The 19,261-nt window shown below is 32.7% G+C and overlaps 1 protein-coding gene across 1 annotated transcript in view; it reads left to right on the top strand.

Moving 5' to 3' along the window:
* Positions 1-6,126, top strand: part of LOC128219109 (nephrin-like) — a 35,911-nt gene extending 29,785 nt beyond the window's left edge. The window contains exons 12-17 of the mRNA XM_052926930.1: positions 94-131; positions 1,348-1,369; positions 4,628-4,716; positions 5,086-5,101; positions 5,495-5,583; positions 6,107-6,126. Of these exons, the coding sequence (XP_052782890.1) occupies positions 94-131; positions 1,348-1,369; positions 4,628-4,716; positions 5,086-5,101; positions 5,495-5,583; positions 6,107-6,126 (274 nt within the window). The remainder of the gene's footprint in view (positions 1-93; positions 132-1,347; positions 1,370-4,627; positions 4,717-5,085; positions 5,102-5,494; positions 5,584-6,106) is intronic.
* The last annotated feature ends 13,135 nt before the right edge of the window (positions 6,127-19,261 follow it).

Genomic DNA, 19,261 nt, shown 5'->3' with positions numbered 1-19,261 from the left:
TTTACTGGTTTTTGTATGTCCTATTACTATGTTCAAATTGTTTTAAAACAATGCAATGTATGGTTTATACAAAGTTTACTAATTATTTTTCAGAATGAACCAATATTCCAGTCAACAGCAGGACGATGATGGTAAGAGTTTATGTCATCGATCAAGTTCACGTATACAAAACGGAAATAACTGCTGCTTTATCATAGAGTAACAGTAACTTCCTGTTTAAAATGTAAATAGCCTTCCAAGTGTTAGTTATTTGACAAAAGTAAAGAAAGAATTATATGAAACAAATAGAATGAGATATTAGTGCTTACCACAACTTGTATCTGTCATTGTTTCGTAAATACCATTTAATATTTAATGTATTAACAGGTTATTTTATTTTCTGTTTAATATTTATCTCACTCGTTTCAAAAACATTTCATCCTATTATTTTCTTGATAAGTACACTATATTTATGAACAATATGAGAAATGTTTTGTCATCGTCTTAATATCAATATATATGAAACACTAATTTTAAGAAAAAAACAGGTATATGAAATATGGAACTTTTATCATTCACAATATGTACTCATACATGTAGTTATATGTTTCTTACAAAGGAGGGAAGTCCTACAACATTTAAGCAACACATCTGTTTTAAAAATATTCTTTAGTATATTGTTAAATTGATTTTGAACAAGCTTTTCACAAAGTGAAACTTGGTTTTTAGATTGTCGTACGTAGTTGTTCGGAAAGGCGAGCGGGCGGGTGCGCTAGCGGTGTCAAACTCACCTATAGTACATAATAAATTTAGTGAGAGTTAACATATTGTGAACAAACTTGATATGTAAGTTTGTTCATGGATACCTATCATTGATTGGATAGATTGCGTTTTAGGCCACCTGTAACCGTCAAGGTCACTGTTAGTTAAAATAGAAGAAATGGGTTGGAACTGAGTCAAATAGAAGCATGTTTTCTTCTGAGCCATATTTTAAGGAAATTTATGTTCCAAATAATCTAATTTTTATTACATTGGTGTAACATTAGTCCAATCGTTACCAAACGCCTGTAATTCTTGGTCTCTATGTTTAGTTGTGAGCTGAAAATGTGAAAAAATGCAAATACTATTTTTATATTTTATAGTTTAATTGATAAAAAATGATTGGTACATTTTATAATGATAATTATGTATAGACTGTATCACCGTATTATTCCATTATACGTCCATTCATTTTGACTTACATTAATTTTAGTGTATGTATATAAATGTTTGAATGGTATGGCCATATTGACCTAATAATGTATGTATCGACAGTGAATACATATGTCAACATTTGTTAATGTCATTAAACCAAATTCTTTATTTCAGCTTATCAAAATGGACAATCCGTGTAAGTGGTTGCTATTCCGTGAAGACTTTTGTTTGTCTAATACACATTCATGGGTTTCCCGCTTAGTCATATATTTACAGTGAACTAATTTATAAATCGTTTTTCTCATTTGCTAACTGTTCTTCTTCAGCATGTCCTAACAGTAAACTCATTTGCTAACGGTTCTTCTTCAGCACGTCCTTACAGTAAACTCATTTGCTAATTATTCTTCTTCAGCACGTCTTAACAGTAAACTCATTTGCTAACTGTTCTTCTTCAGCACGTCCTAACAGTAAACTCATTTGCTAACTGTTCTTCTTCAGCATGTCCTAACAGTAAACTCATTTGCTAACTGTTCTTCTTCAGCACGTCCTAACAGTAAACTTATTTGCTTACTGTTCTTATTCAGCACGTCTTAACAGTAAACTTATTTGCTAACTGTTCTTCTTCAGCATGAAATGACAGTGAACTGAATTGCTAACTGTTCTACGTCTGGTTGTACTGACAGTGAAATAATTTGCTAACTGTTCTTTCTTCAGCATGTAATGACAGTGGAATACTGTCAGTGAACTACTTTGCTAACTGATCTTTATTCAGCAAGTTATGACAGTAAACTAATTTGCTAACTGTTCTACGTTAACATGTACTGACAGCGAACTTCTTTGCTTACAGTTCTTCATCAGCATGTACTGACAGTATACTACTTTGCTAACTGTTTTTCTTCAGCATGTATTGACAGTGAACAACTTTGCTTACTGCTCTTCTTGAGCATGTACTGACAGTGAACAACTTTTCAAACGATTCTTCTTCAGCATGTATTGACAGTGAACTACTTTGCTTACTGTTCTTCTTCAGCATGTCTTGACAGTAAACTACTTTGTTAACTGTTTATCTTCAGCATGTAATGACAGTGAACTACTTTGCTAACTATTCTTCTTCAGCATGTTCTGACAGTGAACTACTTTGCTAACTGTTCATCTTCAGAATGGACTGACAGTGAACTACTTTGCTAACTGTTCATCTTCAGAATGGACTGACAGTGAACTAATTTTCTAACTCTTCTTTCTTCAGCATATTATGACAGTGAACTACTTTGCTAACTGTTCTTTCTTCAGCATGTAATGACAGTGAACTACTTTGCTAACTATTCTTCTTCAGCATGTTCTGACATTGAACTACTTTGCTAACTGTTCTTCTTCAGAATAGGCTGACAGTGAACTAATTTTCTAACTGTTCTTTCTTCAACATATTATGACAGTGAACTATTTTGCTAACTGTTCTTTCTTTAGCATGTAATGACAGTGAACTACTTTGCTACCTGTTCGTTTTCAGCATGTATTGGCAGTGAGCTACTTTGCTTACTGTTTTTCTTCTGCATGTCCTAACAGTAAACTCATTTGTTAACTGTTCGTTTTCAGCATGTACTGACAGTGAACTACTTTGCTAACTGTTCTTCTGTACCATGTACTGACAGTGAACTGCTTTGCTAACTGTTCTTTTTGAGCATGTAATGACAGTGAACAATTTTGCTAACGGTTCTTCTTCAGCATGTATTGACAGTGAACTACTTTGCTAACTGTCCTTCTTCAGCATGTATTGGCAATGAACTACTTTGCTAACTATTCTTCTTCAGCATGTTCTGACAGTGAACTACTTTGCTAACTGTTCTTCTTCAGCATGTATTAACAGTGAACTACTTTGCTTACTTTTCTTCTTCAGCATGTATTGGCAGTAAACTACTTTGCTTACTGTTTTTCTTCAATATATTTTGGCAGTGAACTACTTTGCTTACTGTTCTTCTTCTGCATGTCCTAACAATAAACTCATTTGTTAACTGTTCGTTTTCAGCATGTACTGACAGTGAACTACTTTGCTAACTGTCCTTCCTCAGCATGTACTGACAGTGAACTACTTTGCTAACTGTTCTTCTTCAGCATGTTCTGACAGTGAACAACTTTGCTTACTGGTCTCCTTCAGCATGTTCTGACAGTGAACAACTTTGCAAACTGTTCTTCTTCAGCATGTATTGACAGTGAACTACTTTGCTAACTGTCCTTCTTCAGCATGTACTGACAGTGAACTACTTTGCTAACTGTCCTTCTTCAGCATGAACTGACAGTGATCTACTTTGCTAACTGTTCTTCTTCAGCATATACTGACAGTGAACTTCTTTGCTAACTGTTCTTCTTCAGCATATACTGACAGTGAACTTCTTTGCTAACTGTTCTTTTTTCAGCATGTATTGGCAGTAAACTACTTTGTTAACTGTTCATCTTCAGCATGTACTGACAGCGAACTACTTTGTTAACTGTTTATATTCAGCATGTAATGAAAGAGAACTACTTTGCTAACTGTTCTTCGTCATCATGTAATGGCTGTGAACTGCTTTGCTAACTGTCCGTTTTCAGCATGTACTGATAGCGAACTATTTTGCTGACTGTTCTACTTCAGCATGTACTGACAGTGAACTACTTTGATAATTGTTCTTCTTCAGCATGTATTGACAGTATACTACTTTGCTAACTGTTCTTCTTCAGCATGTATTGACAGTGAACTACTTTGCTAACTGTTCTTCTTCAGCATGTACTGACAGTGAACTACTTTGCTAACTGTTCTTTCTTCAGCATGTACTGACAGTATATTACTTTGCTAACTGTTCCTCTTCAGCATGTATTGACAGTATATTACTTTGCTAACTGTTCCTCTTCAGCATGTACTGACAGTATATTACTTTGCTAACTGTTCCTCTTCAGCGTGTTTTGACAGTATATTACTTTGCTAACTGTTCTTCTTCAGCATGTATTGACAGTATACTACTTTGCTAACTATTCTTCTTCAGAATGTACTGACAGTGAACTACTTTGCGAACTCTTTTTTTCAGCATATATTGATAGTGAACTATTTTGCTGACTGTTCTACTTCAGCATGTACTGACAGTGATCTACTTTGCTAACTGCTCATCTTCAGCATTTTCTGACAGTGAGCTACTTTGCTAACTGTTCTTCTTCAGCATTAAATGACACTGAACTACTTTGCTCATTACTCGGTATACTACTTTACAAGACATCTGTATGTTGTAAAACATATTTTGGCTTAAATATGTCCGTTCTTTGGAGCATTCAATCCGAATAGCTATATTTATCTTAGATCTGATTAAAAACAAATAAATTGATAACTATTGCTGAAAATCTATGAAACAATTTTCCATTATTAAACTAACAAAACATAATTATCATGCATGATCATGGAGTCAGGAAACGTGTTTGTGTCAATTAACAGATCTGGAACAAACAGCACCGGATGTATAGCAGCCCAGACGTACGAGGAGTTATCCAAGACAACAGATACATCGTTTTACGATGCTCTTAGTTAGTATTACAATTGAATATGATAAGTTAGTATTGTTTTATCTTTGATACATGCGATCTCATGATAAATACTTTCTTAAACCGAAATAAAAACCACATCCTTCTTAAAGCAGCGTCAGTATCATGAACTACATATGTTATGTTTTTATTCAATTTACGTTAGTGGTTATAATGTTGTTGTGAGTAATTGGTGTCCATGTGTATATAACTATATATCAAATTACTGTTATCAAAACTTGATCAAAACATGATAGGAATTGACAATCATGGTATTTAAAAATGTATGTACATATTGAATTTTGAAATATATGTATAAACCTTTATACATGTATAACGGTTTAATTTGCTAACCATTGAATTCATTTTCAGAAGCAGGAGACAATGGGTAAGATAAAAACATGGAATTAATAATATTAATACTGTCAGACGTAATAGCATGCATACATCAGGTACAAGTATAACGTATGTGATGAGTTTAAAATCGAATGTCTATCATCCAATCGCATACAACCTTACTAAATCGTCCACATGTTATATTTTGGTTAGTGTTGAAATTATTTGATTGGTAAAAAGTCATTCTTGAATACATTTTGACCAATCATTGCATAACGAAACTAAAAATGTTTCCATATCAAGTACAACAATAATATACGATTTATTGAATAAAATGATTTCAAAATTGGAAAATCTAGTTAACTGTTTTCCTGAATTAAATTAATCAAGCATAATTGCCATTAATTAAAATAGAGTTTGCACAAGTGTATGTCATAATTGATAGATCTGGTACAGACAGCTCCAGCTGTAAAGCAGCCCAGACGTACGTGGAATCGTCAATGAAAACAGATACATCGGTTTATGATGCTCTGAGTTAGTATTACAAATTAATTTGGTAATTCAATATCATTTCCTTTTTTTCCTTTCAATGCAATCGCATAGGATGGGATCTGTCTTCAACATGAATTGTACTTGTACCACATCGCTCGTAACCAAGGACAGGAAGCATCTAACACATATGTTTTAAATCACTAAGATTTACTGAGGGTTTAAACTAGTTTGTGTGCACAACCTCACTCTTATCCCAACAATCCAGAATAAAGTAAAAACGTAAATGGTAAATCAAAGTTTGCATTAAATCAAGCTTGAATTACCAAAGTGAGTGATATAAATGAATGATGTCTTATTGTGAACGGAACAGTATTTATATAAAGAAACTACAGAAACAAGCACAGTAGTCAAGAGTAAAAAGAAACATAACCATAAAACTTAATCTTTTCATTATTAGTCTTGACATGGTATTTCAAAATGCACCTTAAAAATATATTGATAATGAAATAATAACACAAACATACTTGTATGTCCCTTTCAATGTTTACTATCGATTTAATTTCAGAAAAAGGAGAAAATGGGTAAGATAAAAGCATGAATATAATGTATTGAAACTGTAAGACGCAGCATGTTTAGTTTATGTGATAAGAATGCATCCTAATGTAAAACATTCAGTAAAACAATTTGTATAGGGTTTTAGCATTCACCTGTTTATGAATTAAGATGTTTACCATTTGAAACAAATTAGTAAATAAATATATTAAACAACAAACAATAATGTTAATGTATTTTCCTAAATATAACACCAAGCGTTTTATAAACACAATGGTGTGTATGGTGATATGTCTCGGTACATGTATTCATCGTTGGCTTTCAAACAATGTTCCGTTTTGAAAGAATTGCATTTAGTTGCAGAATAGCACTTTACTTGTTCGGCTAGTACAGTGAATAACACCTAAAAGATACTCGATTTTGTTAAACTGCAATTGTACCTTTGTATTTATGCACGCATATCCATTCTCGTAGACTGCAGCTTACGTTATTTTTCAGTCATGATGATTCTCAGGTGTACACGTCGTTGGATGAGTCAAATTCAAAGTCGCACAACTACTACGAAAATGCCAAGAAAGGTATAAACACTGTATATATTTGTACAGTATGTGGTGTAATCCTGCATATTTAAGTGATATTTGATGTATGTATAACGTTCGAGATATGTACAAATCTCAATTTGTGCAACAATGTTTTACAAGTTTTTCTACAGACGCAATGAAGACGAAAAAGTAATCACAAAAAACTATGTAACTTTTTAACGTACGTTTAATTTGATACAATCAATTATTTGGTTCAAAGCCCGAATGCAATATAAACCGTTATTATCCGTATGAGTAGCCACTTGACATCGTTGTTTTTCTGATCCTTTTCCATGTGATTACAGAGGATCCCGTTTACAACAATACTATGTTGTCGATCCCGGTGCAAAAAGTGCTTTAACTGGATAACTGAAAGTCTGACACCATCATTCTCTATGTCAGTGAAGTCTTTAATGAATATATTTCTTCACTACAGCCAATGAGCCAGCAAATTATCGACGAACAAAATATTGCTTAAAGTGAAAAAAATAATGATTTTCCAACCCTTTTTGATATAGAGAGATGCATACATATGAGTATGTATGCTTATGTGTTGGGATAAGTAGTAGTATATGAAGTCAATCTAGGAACACCATATAATGACATGGTTAAATTAAGGAAAACTTGAACAGATATTTCTTCCGGACGGTCAAAGGGTAAGGTCGAAAATTAACTTTCTTCTTCTTTTTCCAATCAACAAAAAATAACGCTTGTACAAACTGTATATAAAACGTCGTGAGTATCTTGGCTAGTACCTGTAGATCCCATACTGATTTTTAGATCAACAAATAATTGTATTATAGATCAAGGTCACCGGAATGACTTCAGGTATAGGCATCTTTTAAAACGGGTTATTTGATAACAAACATTAAACACTTTTAAAAGGAGCGAAAAACAGAAAATATGTTTGATTAGTTTTTCGGCTTTTTAACGTAAAAGCAATGTATTGTTCATAATAGGGTGCTTTTTACTGGAATCAGTCATTTAGTGATGTCAATTACACTGTTTTTGTGTATTAAATGAAATAGGAGATAGTGAAATCAACACTATGCTTATAATCAGTATCAAGTTCGTGTATATTTTCCTGCAAAATGTGCGGATGAAGGTTCTTAACATTGAAATCCGTCTTCGATCAATCCTGATGTTGTCACGATCATGTTTTGAAGAAGAAGAACGTAACATTTCGATATACTGGTTTACCTTCAAACAAATGCAGGCTTACCCTAACAGATATCAGGCAACTTTAATGGGCTCCATGTAAGTTTAAGACATGAAGCAATAACTTATACTTAATCACACTATTGATTGTGAAGAGAAAGTTAAATGTTTAGGCGTTGAGATAGATAGTTTATTAAATATTGATACTCAGATTTATGAAATGTGCAAAAAGCAGCTAAACAACTGAATATCATTCAATGACTTAACAACTATCTGACAACTAATTCTAACCTCATTACCTTTTATCTTTTATTAGACCCAATTTCAACTACTGTCTTGTTGTTTGGCATTTATGAAGCAAGACCTACACAGACAAAATTGAAAAAAAAATACAAAGTTGATTTCAATTATTACGCATCAACTTGTGTATTTGTTTCTCATGTAGTTCATCTGCAAACACTACATTTGAGCAGAGTACGATGCATCGCTATTAAAATCTGTACGGTATTTGCCAGAATATACTAAAAACCCTGTATCCTTTAAGACATGCAATTTAAAACCCGGTTGATGTGGCATCCGTAAGAATAGCTAATATGATATAATTTTCTCCTCTTTGAGGCCACTCGGATGTGGAACAGCCTCTAAAAGGAAAAGTGGGCTCTCAAACCTACCTAAAAGTAGTAGTAAAGAAGGCAGGTCCACCTTGCATATATATGCTCAACCAGCGGGACCGTGTGTGTGTAGCCTGAACGTACTGTCAGGAAAAATAGTTGATGTTATCATTCTTGACAATGATCTAATCCATCTTACTTTTTTGTTATTGCATGTATATAAACAGCTTTGTAAATACTTTTTCTCACGTGTTACATATTTAAAAATATATGTTTTTATTTCCAGGACACCAATCAGTGTTTTGTATTGTAATTCATGTTAGATCTTTGAGCTTATGTCTTCTATGTTATCATGTACCCGACTTTAAATAAAAGTATTGTATCTTGTATCTTTGTATTTGTAACTTCCCTAGTGCGCAGGGTATATAGAGTTTTAACCACAGCTTTCCCATCATAAACATATCTGTTTTGTATACTTATATATCATGATGGTTTAAGTGACAAATGCGGTATTGATTATTTCATTTTCGGAGTTTTATATGTACCTTAATTGTATTAGTTTGCAAGTATAGTTGTCAACAAGTACCGTTGTATTATCAGTGTAAATAAATAACAGGCTTGTCAAAGACCTAGGATTTGTCGAATTTGATATCAATATTAGTGAATTGTAATTATGTAAGAGTGCTACAATGTTTTTGTCTGCTCTGCGTCTTGATCAGTTCTAATTTGATTTAAGATATTAGGTCAAGTTCACAGCAGGTTAAGGTCGAAATAACTTAAAGTCATAATAGCTAAAGAGAACAAATGGTTATTTTTACAATATGTCACGATAACACAGTTTAAGGTCACAATGTACGTATGTTTCTCAAGACACAAATGATTAAGACAACATGGAGCCAAAAGTCCTTACATGATATATACACCACTTTGGACTAATAGGCACTGCTAAGGGTCAAGGTTAATGCCACTGTTACTTAAAATAGAAAAAAAAATGGTTGGCACTGAATAACTTAAGTAAGGTTGACATATTGCGACCAAACTTGGTATATATTAACAGTTTATAGAGACCTTTCATTATGTCTTGGGCTCCGAAAGTTAGGTCACTGTTACTTAAAATAAAAACAAAATGGTTAGCACTAAATTACTTTAATTAGAGTTGGCATATTGTGAACAAATTTTGTAATTTGGAAGAGGTTATGGAGACCTTTCTAGGAATTACGTTTGGGTCCCCTAGGGTAAAGGTCCAGGTCACTGTTACTTAATAAAGTTATCCGTTTGGTCCTAAATAGTTTTGTTAGGGATGACATAATGAGACCAAACTTAGTATTCAGGAAGAATTTATACAGGGCTTCCATGGGATTTCATTTGCAGGGCCTATGGTCAATGTCAATGTCACTTTTACTTAATTAGATAAAACACTTAAACTTGAATATCATAACGAAGGCTGGAGTTCTTCTGCCAATCGTTTAAAACCTGGTTTTGTCACATTGCGGAGATTTTGAACTTTTCATTTCTTTTGACAGGCACGTATTACATACTTCTTATATTTATTTCTAAAACTTGCACTGTGATGTCATTTTTAGATTTACTCTCCAAAACTGATATATTGTTCAAAGTTTGAGAGTTCGGTAATAGTATGATTTATCATTTGTCCGAAATGCATGTCGTAAATCAATATACCTGTATGAAGTGAGTAATTGGAGTTCCCCCTGCTGCATCACATTGTTAAAACCCTTACTTATTGTATGAAATCTTTAGCTAATTCTTTCTCCATAACTCTACCAGATTAACTCGTAATTTTGAGTGCTAGCTTTAAGTCTAACACTGTTTACTTGTTAAACTTGTCCGCCATATGCATTTTGTAGGTGACGGCAAGGTACATTATGCATATAAGTGAATCTAGTCATTTTTAACATTTAAATGTGATGTTATTATGTTATTTAAGGTCAACTCAGATTTCCAATGCTCGGGAGCACTATTTAACGATTGTTCTTGCGGAATGTTGGTGTAATCCTGGGCTCACTTATCTTATAAGCATCACTGTTTTACTTCAACGAAGTTAATGTTGCACTGGTTTGTTAAATGCTTTATGTTTAATTCAATTAAATACCATATATACACGTTTTAAGTAAATATATATAACTTATGTTTCAAACTAAATATGAGCCGCATTACTCAACCAGCGTTGCTGGTGAAAATATCAAATTCTGATTGGTTGCTAGCAACGCCAGCACCAATAACCACTATATAAGACGATGCATTTTGCAATGGAGTCAGTCGTCAGTAGACAGTCGTCAGTAGTCAGTCATTTGAGTAACGTTTAGTCGAACTAAATCAGCCATGAAAAAAGCCATGGTGGTATTTTCTATCATTCTAACTACATTTAATACTTTAATTAACTACATATATACCTTCAAAATTACTACTAGCATGTAGTTCCTATTCGGAATACATAAGCTGACTACTGGTTCCATTGCTGACCCATGTAATGAGTTATCCATGACTTGCAAAATGAATAAATGAATAGAATCTCGAGTTTCTATCTAAAACGATTAGAAAATTGAACCGCCCGACTTGCAATTTTTTTTTTTTTTGAGCGGCCACGTTTCACATTCACACATCTGGAAATACACTGGTCTAGACTGTGTGTAAGTTTCTTTTGTGACTTACAGTAACAATTCAGCAGGAACTTTGTAATAATTTTCAATATGCAATGGTATCAGTGTTCTATGGAATCATCAATATTCGTGATGGTCTAGTGTCGGGTAGTTTGAGCGTTAAAAAATGTGCGATTTCTTGTGAAACAAGAAACTGGGTAAGAATGTATGAAAACACTTATAAAATTGTTCATTTGGGTAAAAAAGAATCTATGTTAAAACTAAACAAAGGATGGCAATATGATTGCTTTTAACTTCTTAAAACCTGATCAAACACTTTATAGCATGAATTGTAGTTGATGTTCCAAATTGGATCATGAAAGTATTGCTCCAGGTAGATACAAAGCGTGTAAATACTTGAAACCACATTTTGACCAAATCGTCAAACAATTTATTCAAAGTGTCACCGTGAAATCTATTTCGTGTTTTGTATTCGGTCATATGGGATCAATTTATAGGTAACTGTCGAGTTTTAAAATTATCCTGTATACACTCTAAGTTCCACCTTTTCGGCTCCTTAATGATTTCTATGAAAAGAAGTTATTGCACATGGCTTGAAGTTGGACCATGTGGGTTGAAGTAGGTCACTAGGTCGAATGTAAGTTATTTCTTGTAGGAACCATAGTGTTGCATGGTCTTCGATTACATAATTAGTATTTGACTTAAGTTTGCTTCCCAGAGTCCTAACGGCCAACTTGTTATACTATCATAGAGGTGTTGCTGTATGTGTTTGTGATTGGATCTGTACTGTATTTTTCGATGATCGCAACACCTCCAGACATGTTCGGTTCGCGACTCATCTTATATTGATAAACAAATAAATGGGAAATTGTTAATCTTGTAATTGTTTCAACAACCACCAGCTCAAGTCAATGAAACTAAACTAAACCATACTACGGTTTATAAGTGATAATATTCAAATATATGATTCTTCTTTTTCACAGGCAAGGAGAGAATCGTTCTTTTAAAAAAAAATAATAAGCTGGAGACATTGAGCAAGTTGCCTTCGTACGAACAGTTTTTGACTCGTGCCAAAATATTCAATGAAAAGAGACTTATAAGAGAAAACAGTTGTGTGGTTTTGAAATTTGGTTTACCAAAATACACAGACTAAATGATTGAAGCTAAGGCCACACCAAATTAATGTTTAGTTTCTCGGATTTTTGCCAAAAAAAATTGGAGCGAGCGAGCGAAAAAAAAAATAAATTTTTTGTCAGTTTCCATAAAAACCGAAGTGAGCGAAGAGCGAAAAATATATTTTTCCTTATATTCAATATAAATAAGAAAGATTGTTCAAAATAATTGCCCTTAAACCCATTTTAATGCCATCTTGAACTGAACCTCTGATGGACATCGGGAAAATGTCGGAATACATACTATTTATTCATCCGTGTTTAGTACAAACATTATATGGATAAATCTAATTTCTTATATTATTAAAACGTACTTTAATATGACGATCATTGAATCAGTTTAACATCATATGCAACTGTATTTAGACATTGATTTTGGATTTGTAAAAAATTATCACTTACACTGATTTTGGATTTGTAAAAAATGATCACTTACACACGCACCATCAAACATCTGACTCCATATAACATAGACTAAATTTTGTTTTTATTATCACAGGAAATGCAATGACATGTGCTTATTAAAAAAATGAACAAGGGTATTTTTCAGAGTACCTTTTTTTGGTTATTTAGATGTTTTTATGCACCAGCCAGTTGTATATGCCCCCCCCCCCCAAGTCCGGAATAGCGGGGACTTTGACTTCCAGTCTAAAAAATCCGGGTAAAATACCCGACCTGCAGGGACCTGAAAGGTAAAAACACAACCAATTGCCTCTGCTGTCCCCGGTATACCCCTGTAACAAGGGCGAGTGGTGGGCGGGGCAGTGGTTACAATTGACATGTGCATTACAATCCCGGATTATTCTGCAAATAAAAACAAAATATAAGGTGATAAACTTAGGCTTAATTATGTTGAGGTATATCCAGACCAGTGTTTATATCGCTATTTGTGGAAAGATATTTGTTCAAAACTGTTGTTTTGTCAGAATTTGATCAAAAATGAGCTTGATACATCGATTTGGACCAAACAATGACTCATGTTCCAGTTAAGTTGACCTGTCCATCTTCAGCATCGTCGTAACAAGGTAAAATTTTGTCTCTTGTATTATGACTTGAATAAAATAGTACTAAGTTGATCATTCCGATTTCCATTCAAAACGAGTCACTAATTACGCAATATAATCGCTACCAGTCTCAGATACACATGCTTTATTGCATAATGATCGCTTTAAATAAAGATCCTTAAGTGCATGAGACGATCAACAATGACTTCAAGCATGCTCAAAACATATTTATTGTCAAAAATAAGATTTAATTTCCAAACTTCGAGCCACATTGTTTATACCAGAAGCCGCCATTTTGATTGAATTTATTGAAACCCATGCTAAACCGATCGATATACAGTATAAAAATACTACGCATCGGTAACTTCCCTTTACAAAAACACGAAAACTAGCGTAGAAAAATTATGCTTGATTATTTTTAGCCCTTTAATAAATTATTACCTGAAAAAAGTCTGCTTGGTGATCAAAATGGAGGTGCGGGCGCACAAAAAAAATAAAAATTTTTTTTTTACATTTTCAAAAAAATAGGAGCGGTAAATCCGCGGAACGAAATATCAATTTGGTGTGGCCTAACTTGCATTTAATGTATGAGCTGGTTGGTCAAGATTTTCGATGCATATCTTATGAAATTTGCAGCACTTCCATTTCGACAGGACATTGTTTACGGATTCATTTCAAACAATTATGAACACTTCTTTACCATAATTAATTGTCTCTGAAGGTTACGGGAACTTTCAGTGTCAAAAGAAAGATTTTTTTTACCCCTAATGCTATTAATAAATAATATAATATATATATATATATATATATATAAACTTTTAAAGCACCTTTAAAGAGGCTTTATTTTGGGGCACTTCTCACATCTTCTGGCTGCTATTGTTTACTTAAAGAATCTAAAACTATGTAGCTTTATATAAAAGTATTTAGCATATATCAGATATGTGTTGCTGCCAAGATGTAATATACATATCCGATTCAAACTGTTTTCATTTTAGTGCTTTAGATTTAAAATCGGTGCTTTTGGTGCATGATACATGTTTACCAGTTATATAATAGCATACTGCGAATTACCTTTTCATAAATACTACATATCAGACACACTAACATGGCTATTTTGTTATTTGAAATCATGTTAAGACCGTTAGTCTTTGTTTTTACTGATGATACAATGATTATAACAGGGACAAGATCAGTAGCCTAACACTTATAAATATTACTGAAAGGCTCACAGCTAAAGCCTCACTGACACTGAATGAGAGTCACACAAAACGTACGAACCAACACGCACGTACCACACCAGAATATGTATATAACAGTTTATGTTGTGGTAGTCTCCCTGGAACGGTTAGCGAAACAGGAGTCCATCTGGAGCCAACTGTTTAAAACTTGAATAATTGGATAAGTTGTGGATATGTTATTTTCGGCTAGCTTACTCTTTTAAAAAAATTGATTGGTTAGAATTAACCATTGTATAAATATTGATCAATCAATAAACATTTTGAATAACGTTGACAAAGACGGTTTTATACAATTAGCTGCGGAGTTTTAAACCATTTTTGAGTATTGAACCTCAGACTTGTGGCAATATTCATTAACAAAGTGTCTTAGATTACGGGGAACCGACAGAAGGGTTCACAAATTAGAATTATGAAAGATGACAATATTTTATATGATATATATATCTTTACAAAAGTGCACGAAGACTGTGCATCGAGTGCCTTTTAAATAAAGTAAAGTGTTACAAAATAATTTATATGTTTGCTTAGCTTTTTGCAATTATTTCGCATTGTCTTAGATTGAGACACATTTCGCTTTTCTTTCTACGTTTACTTTTTACTTTTGACGTTCTTTGAATGTTTTGTATTGCAACTAAAATTCTTGCCTGTTATAACAATACTAAATGTTATTCAGAAATAATGCATTTGTACGGTATGTGACAAAATATCAACGCCTGAAGCCATGCTATTGTTAGCCGCCGTATCGGCAAAACATGGCGATCTGTAATTTATCACAAAGGCAGAAAATCTTGATAATAAGGTAACTTTGAAAATGTCATGTTATGTTATGTAGGGCGACTTTCTTCCATTTCGTGATGAATTTGAGAAAAAAGATTTTATATCAAACATGTATTTACAATGACTCATGCGATTGTATCATAAACGAATAAAGGTAAAAAGGAATAAACACCTCAATCGACTATTGAATATCTTGTTTGACAATTGAGTTTCATCCAATCTGTATTGAAGAATGCTTAAGCTCAGTTATATTAGGCCACATGTTATATGTTCCCTTAATTTAAAATTAAATAAAAATGTGCTTTCGGCGGTAGTCTCTTTCTGTTTATACTATTAGCCGACCTTGAGTCTCAGAATAATGCAAGTGAATATTTTCATTCGAGGTTCTAATGGATTTTAGAAATAAAATGGAAAACAGACGAAGGCCATATTTAATGATAATGGTGAAATAGTTTTCCCCACTAAATCTCAGGATTTAATCACCATGACGTTCTTTATAATGTGTTTTATGATTCGAGATTCAAACTATTTGTTAAAGTAAATAAAACATGTACATGTTTCTCGTAGCATGATATTATATGTTAAACAGCATATATATATAAATATATATATATATATATATATATATATATATATATATATATATATATATATTTAGACCAATCCAACCTTTGGGTAACTTTGATGCAACCTTTGGGAGACTCGTGTCACCCATAGGATATATGTTGTGTCGCCCAAAAGTAATTGTGTTTTTTTCTATCAATTTATTTTTTAAAATAATAAAACAATTTTGCAAACGATTTTGAACGCTTTAAAAAAGGTTCAGTCATTAAGCACTAATCAGCAGGAATACCATTTAAGGAAAAATCATGAATTTCAAAAAAGTGTGTATATTTTGAAAACAACCTTTGGGATACATTTAAATTTTTATCAATAATTTTCTTGTCATAGGTATATGTTTTAGATAAGAATTCATAAATGTAAAGAACATAATATTTTTTAACAGAAAAGTTAATTGTGTTCAACTTTAAAGATTCCGAAATTCTCTCAAAAAAATATTTTCGCAATAAGCATACTTTCCGTGTTTTCGTGTCGCCCAAAGGTTGATGTATATTCAATGCTTTGCAGACTATAAGAACGACATGTTCTTTTTAGTTGTATTAGTTATTTTATTAAAAATTTAATAAACACAAATGACAAAAGTGCTTTTTATAATTTATAATAGTTGTATTTTAAAATGTTTAATTGGACATTCGAACCAATCGTCGAGGAAGTTTCAATTTGGCCTACAGTCACTACCAAGGGTGACGGACCTGACGCAACTATTTGCGAATAACGAATGGCAATTATGGTCGCATGTGCTTCGTCTCTATATTACAGAAAACCTTGTTCTATATTTATATACTGATATAAATGGGAACAATTCATTTCAAAACCATTTAAGGTACATATACTTACAAATACGTTCGGATATGTTACTTCAGATAAAATGAATATGCTCGGAGTTGCAAGCTAAATAAAGCACATCTTATATCTTAGTTAGTAATTGAACAATTGTGACTCACAACAGTTATCTGATATTTTTTTATAATGTGCCAAAATAAATGATTTTCACTGCAGTTTTATAGTTTATTCATGTATCATATGAACACAACATGACAAAACATAAAATACAAATATTTAAGAGTTCAGTGCACATCCATTCATAAAATTGAATTACAGGAGACTAAAAATACAACAACATATCTTGACATTGTTAATAAAGGATAAAAAACAATTAAGTCTATTCCAAAAAAGATAATTACTCTTATTTACATGACTCTTTTAAGCTAAGAAACTATGATACATCTAAAAGGATTATCACTTAACTACTTGTACAAAGCATTGAATCGGAATTTAAGTATATTAAAACAGGTTTTGGTGGTTAATTTAACAATATCTGTATTTGAGAGTAAAAATATACACTTATGTACCTGCACGTATTATTTTATCATGCAAACTGATATGTTTGTCTTGAAGCCTACGAAATCTGTGATTTTATATATACAAAAGCTGTCATCGTTTAATGCTACTTAACTGGTCTGGATCTACATAAACATTAATCAAAGGTAAAATATTTTCTTTATGGAATGCGTAAGGAGTGCATGCTGCTGATAATCATTCCATAAATTGTGTTCAAATCGTACAGGCCATTAATAGCCTTTTCTATTTCCGTTGTCAACAAATGTTGCCGAAATCATTAGAAATAAAACAAGTGTAATAGGTTATTTATTTTCAATTTATACTTTTTGTTTATTGGTTTACAGGTTCAGTTCATATATGCATATTACTTTAGAAAAAGAACGGTTTAAAAAAGTAAAACACAAGTTTAATTCTGTTACATTACTGTTTAACGCGTAATGATGCGTTAATAGTGATGATTAGATGACTGGCTGTTTCCGTGTATTTATATGTGTTAACTATTATTGGCGAAACGAACTGCGAAATTATGCATTTATGGGAAATATTTCTTACTTATAACAAGATTATAAACGTGTATTCAGTAGCTAAAACCGTACAAAACATAAATGACTGGTGGGTCCTAAGATAATAACAGTCATCAAGTAAAAGAAAAAAAGAAATACCGTTTTTCCTTTGTTTCATATTACAGACGGTGTCCTTCATTATATTTTTTAATTATTTTTTCTTAATTTTGATAAATTGAAACACTTGTTTCAATTGAGGTTACTCTAATTTGGGCGTGAGAGTGAATCTTTAAATGAGATCTTTTGACCAGTAACTCTTCAACTAAATTTGAAACACATGAAATGTCACAGAAGTCCTCTCTTGCTTAATGTCCAAAGAAAATCCAATTCTAAGAATACTTAAATATGATTTTTGCGAACATTCAACAGTCAATCGCTTGAATCCTGAACTGAACGACGTAGAGACAACACTAGTGTCCCGTCTGACAATGACTGGCCGCTGACACTTAAACCGAGGCATTCGGACTTCATTGAGTAGTTCCATTGTGTTGTTTGCATTACCACTTCACAAGTAATGCATGAAATATGTCTACCATATGCAAATGAATAGTCTGTAAATGCCAGACCCTTTACTCATATCATGTATGTTTTAGTCGCTGTAAATAACTCATGGATACCTAATTGCCTTTATATAAGCGTAAGTAAGAATTCACATTTTCAAGAATAGCATAATACTCGTGTCTTAGAGATACTTGTTTTTAAATGTTGACAATTAAATGTGCTGTAGCACGACTTTAAAACCGAGTATATAAGGATATATGTTCATGCAAGTCGTGTTTTATTACTTTGGAATACAAAGTAGTTGAGTTTTAAATGGAAATGTGAAAAACACCATAAATATCTTGAAAAGTCGATAGAATCTCTGAAAATAAAGCAGTAGGCGTGATTGTAGGTCAAGGGGGGTTTGTGCATTGTACAAGTATGTGCTTCTAGCTTCTATACCGACAAAATGATATTTTTTTCATAACCTTGATATATGCATTTTCTCAACATTTAGGTTCTCAACTATGTGTAATCTTTATAAGAAAAATAATTTGGGTTTTCTTAATTATTACAGTATAGAATATCGGTCACTTAGTGTGAGGGCCTAGACGCGAACCCAAGCAATGACCTTTTTAAGCTTTATTTAACAGCTAAAAGTGATAAGATTAACTTAGTTGCAACCTTCAGACAATATAAGTCAGAAACCGAAAACTGTTAACTCAAAATGGCCCCTAAACGGTGCCAATATTAAGTATCCAGTATACTATGTTTCCTAGATAAGCAATAGTTCCACTCGAGATTAGGATTCGAAGCAGGGTCTCTTGTGAAACAACTATGCCGCACAACCGCATGGTGAGAATGACTCATTTTATATTTTTATGGTAATTGCCCCATTTGCATTATCGTCACTTTCAAGTGTCGTGGCACCAACCTCGCACTCACATCTATGAGTCAATGTCAAAGTTTGTGAAAAGACACATTTTCAATTCTTATCCTTCCGG

This window comes from Mya arenaria, chromosome 15 (assembly GCF_026914265.1).
Source record: "Mya arenaria isolate MELC-2E11 chromosome 15, ASM2691426v1".
Classification (NCBI taxonomy): Eukaryota; Metazoa; Mollusca; class Bivalvia; order Myida; family Myidae; genus Mya; species Mya arenaria.
This window is presented reverse-complemented; position numbering and strand designations above follow the sequence as displayed.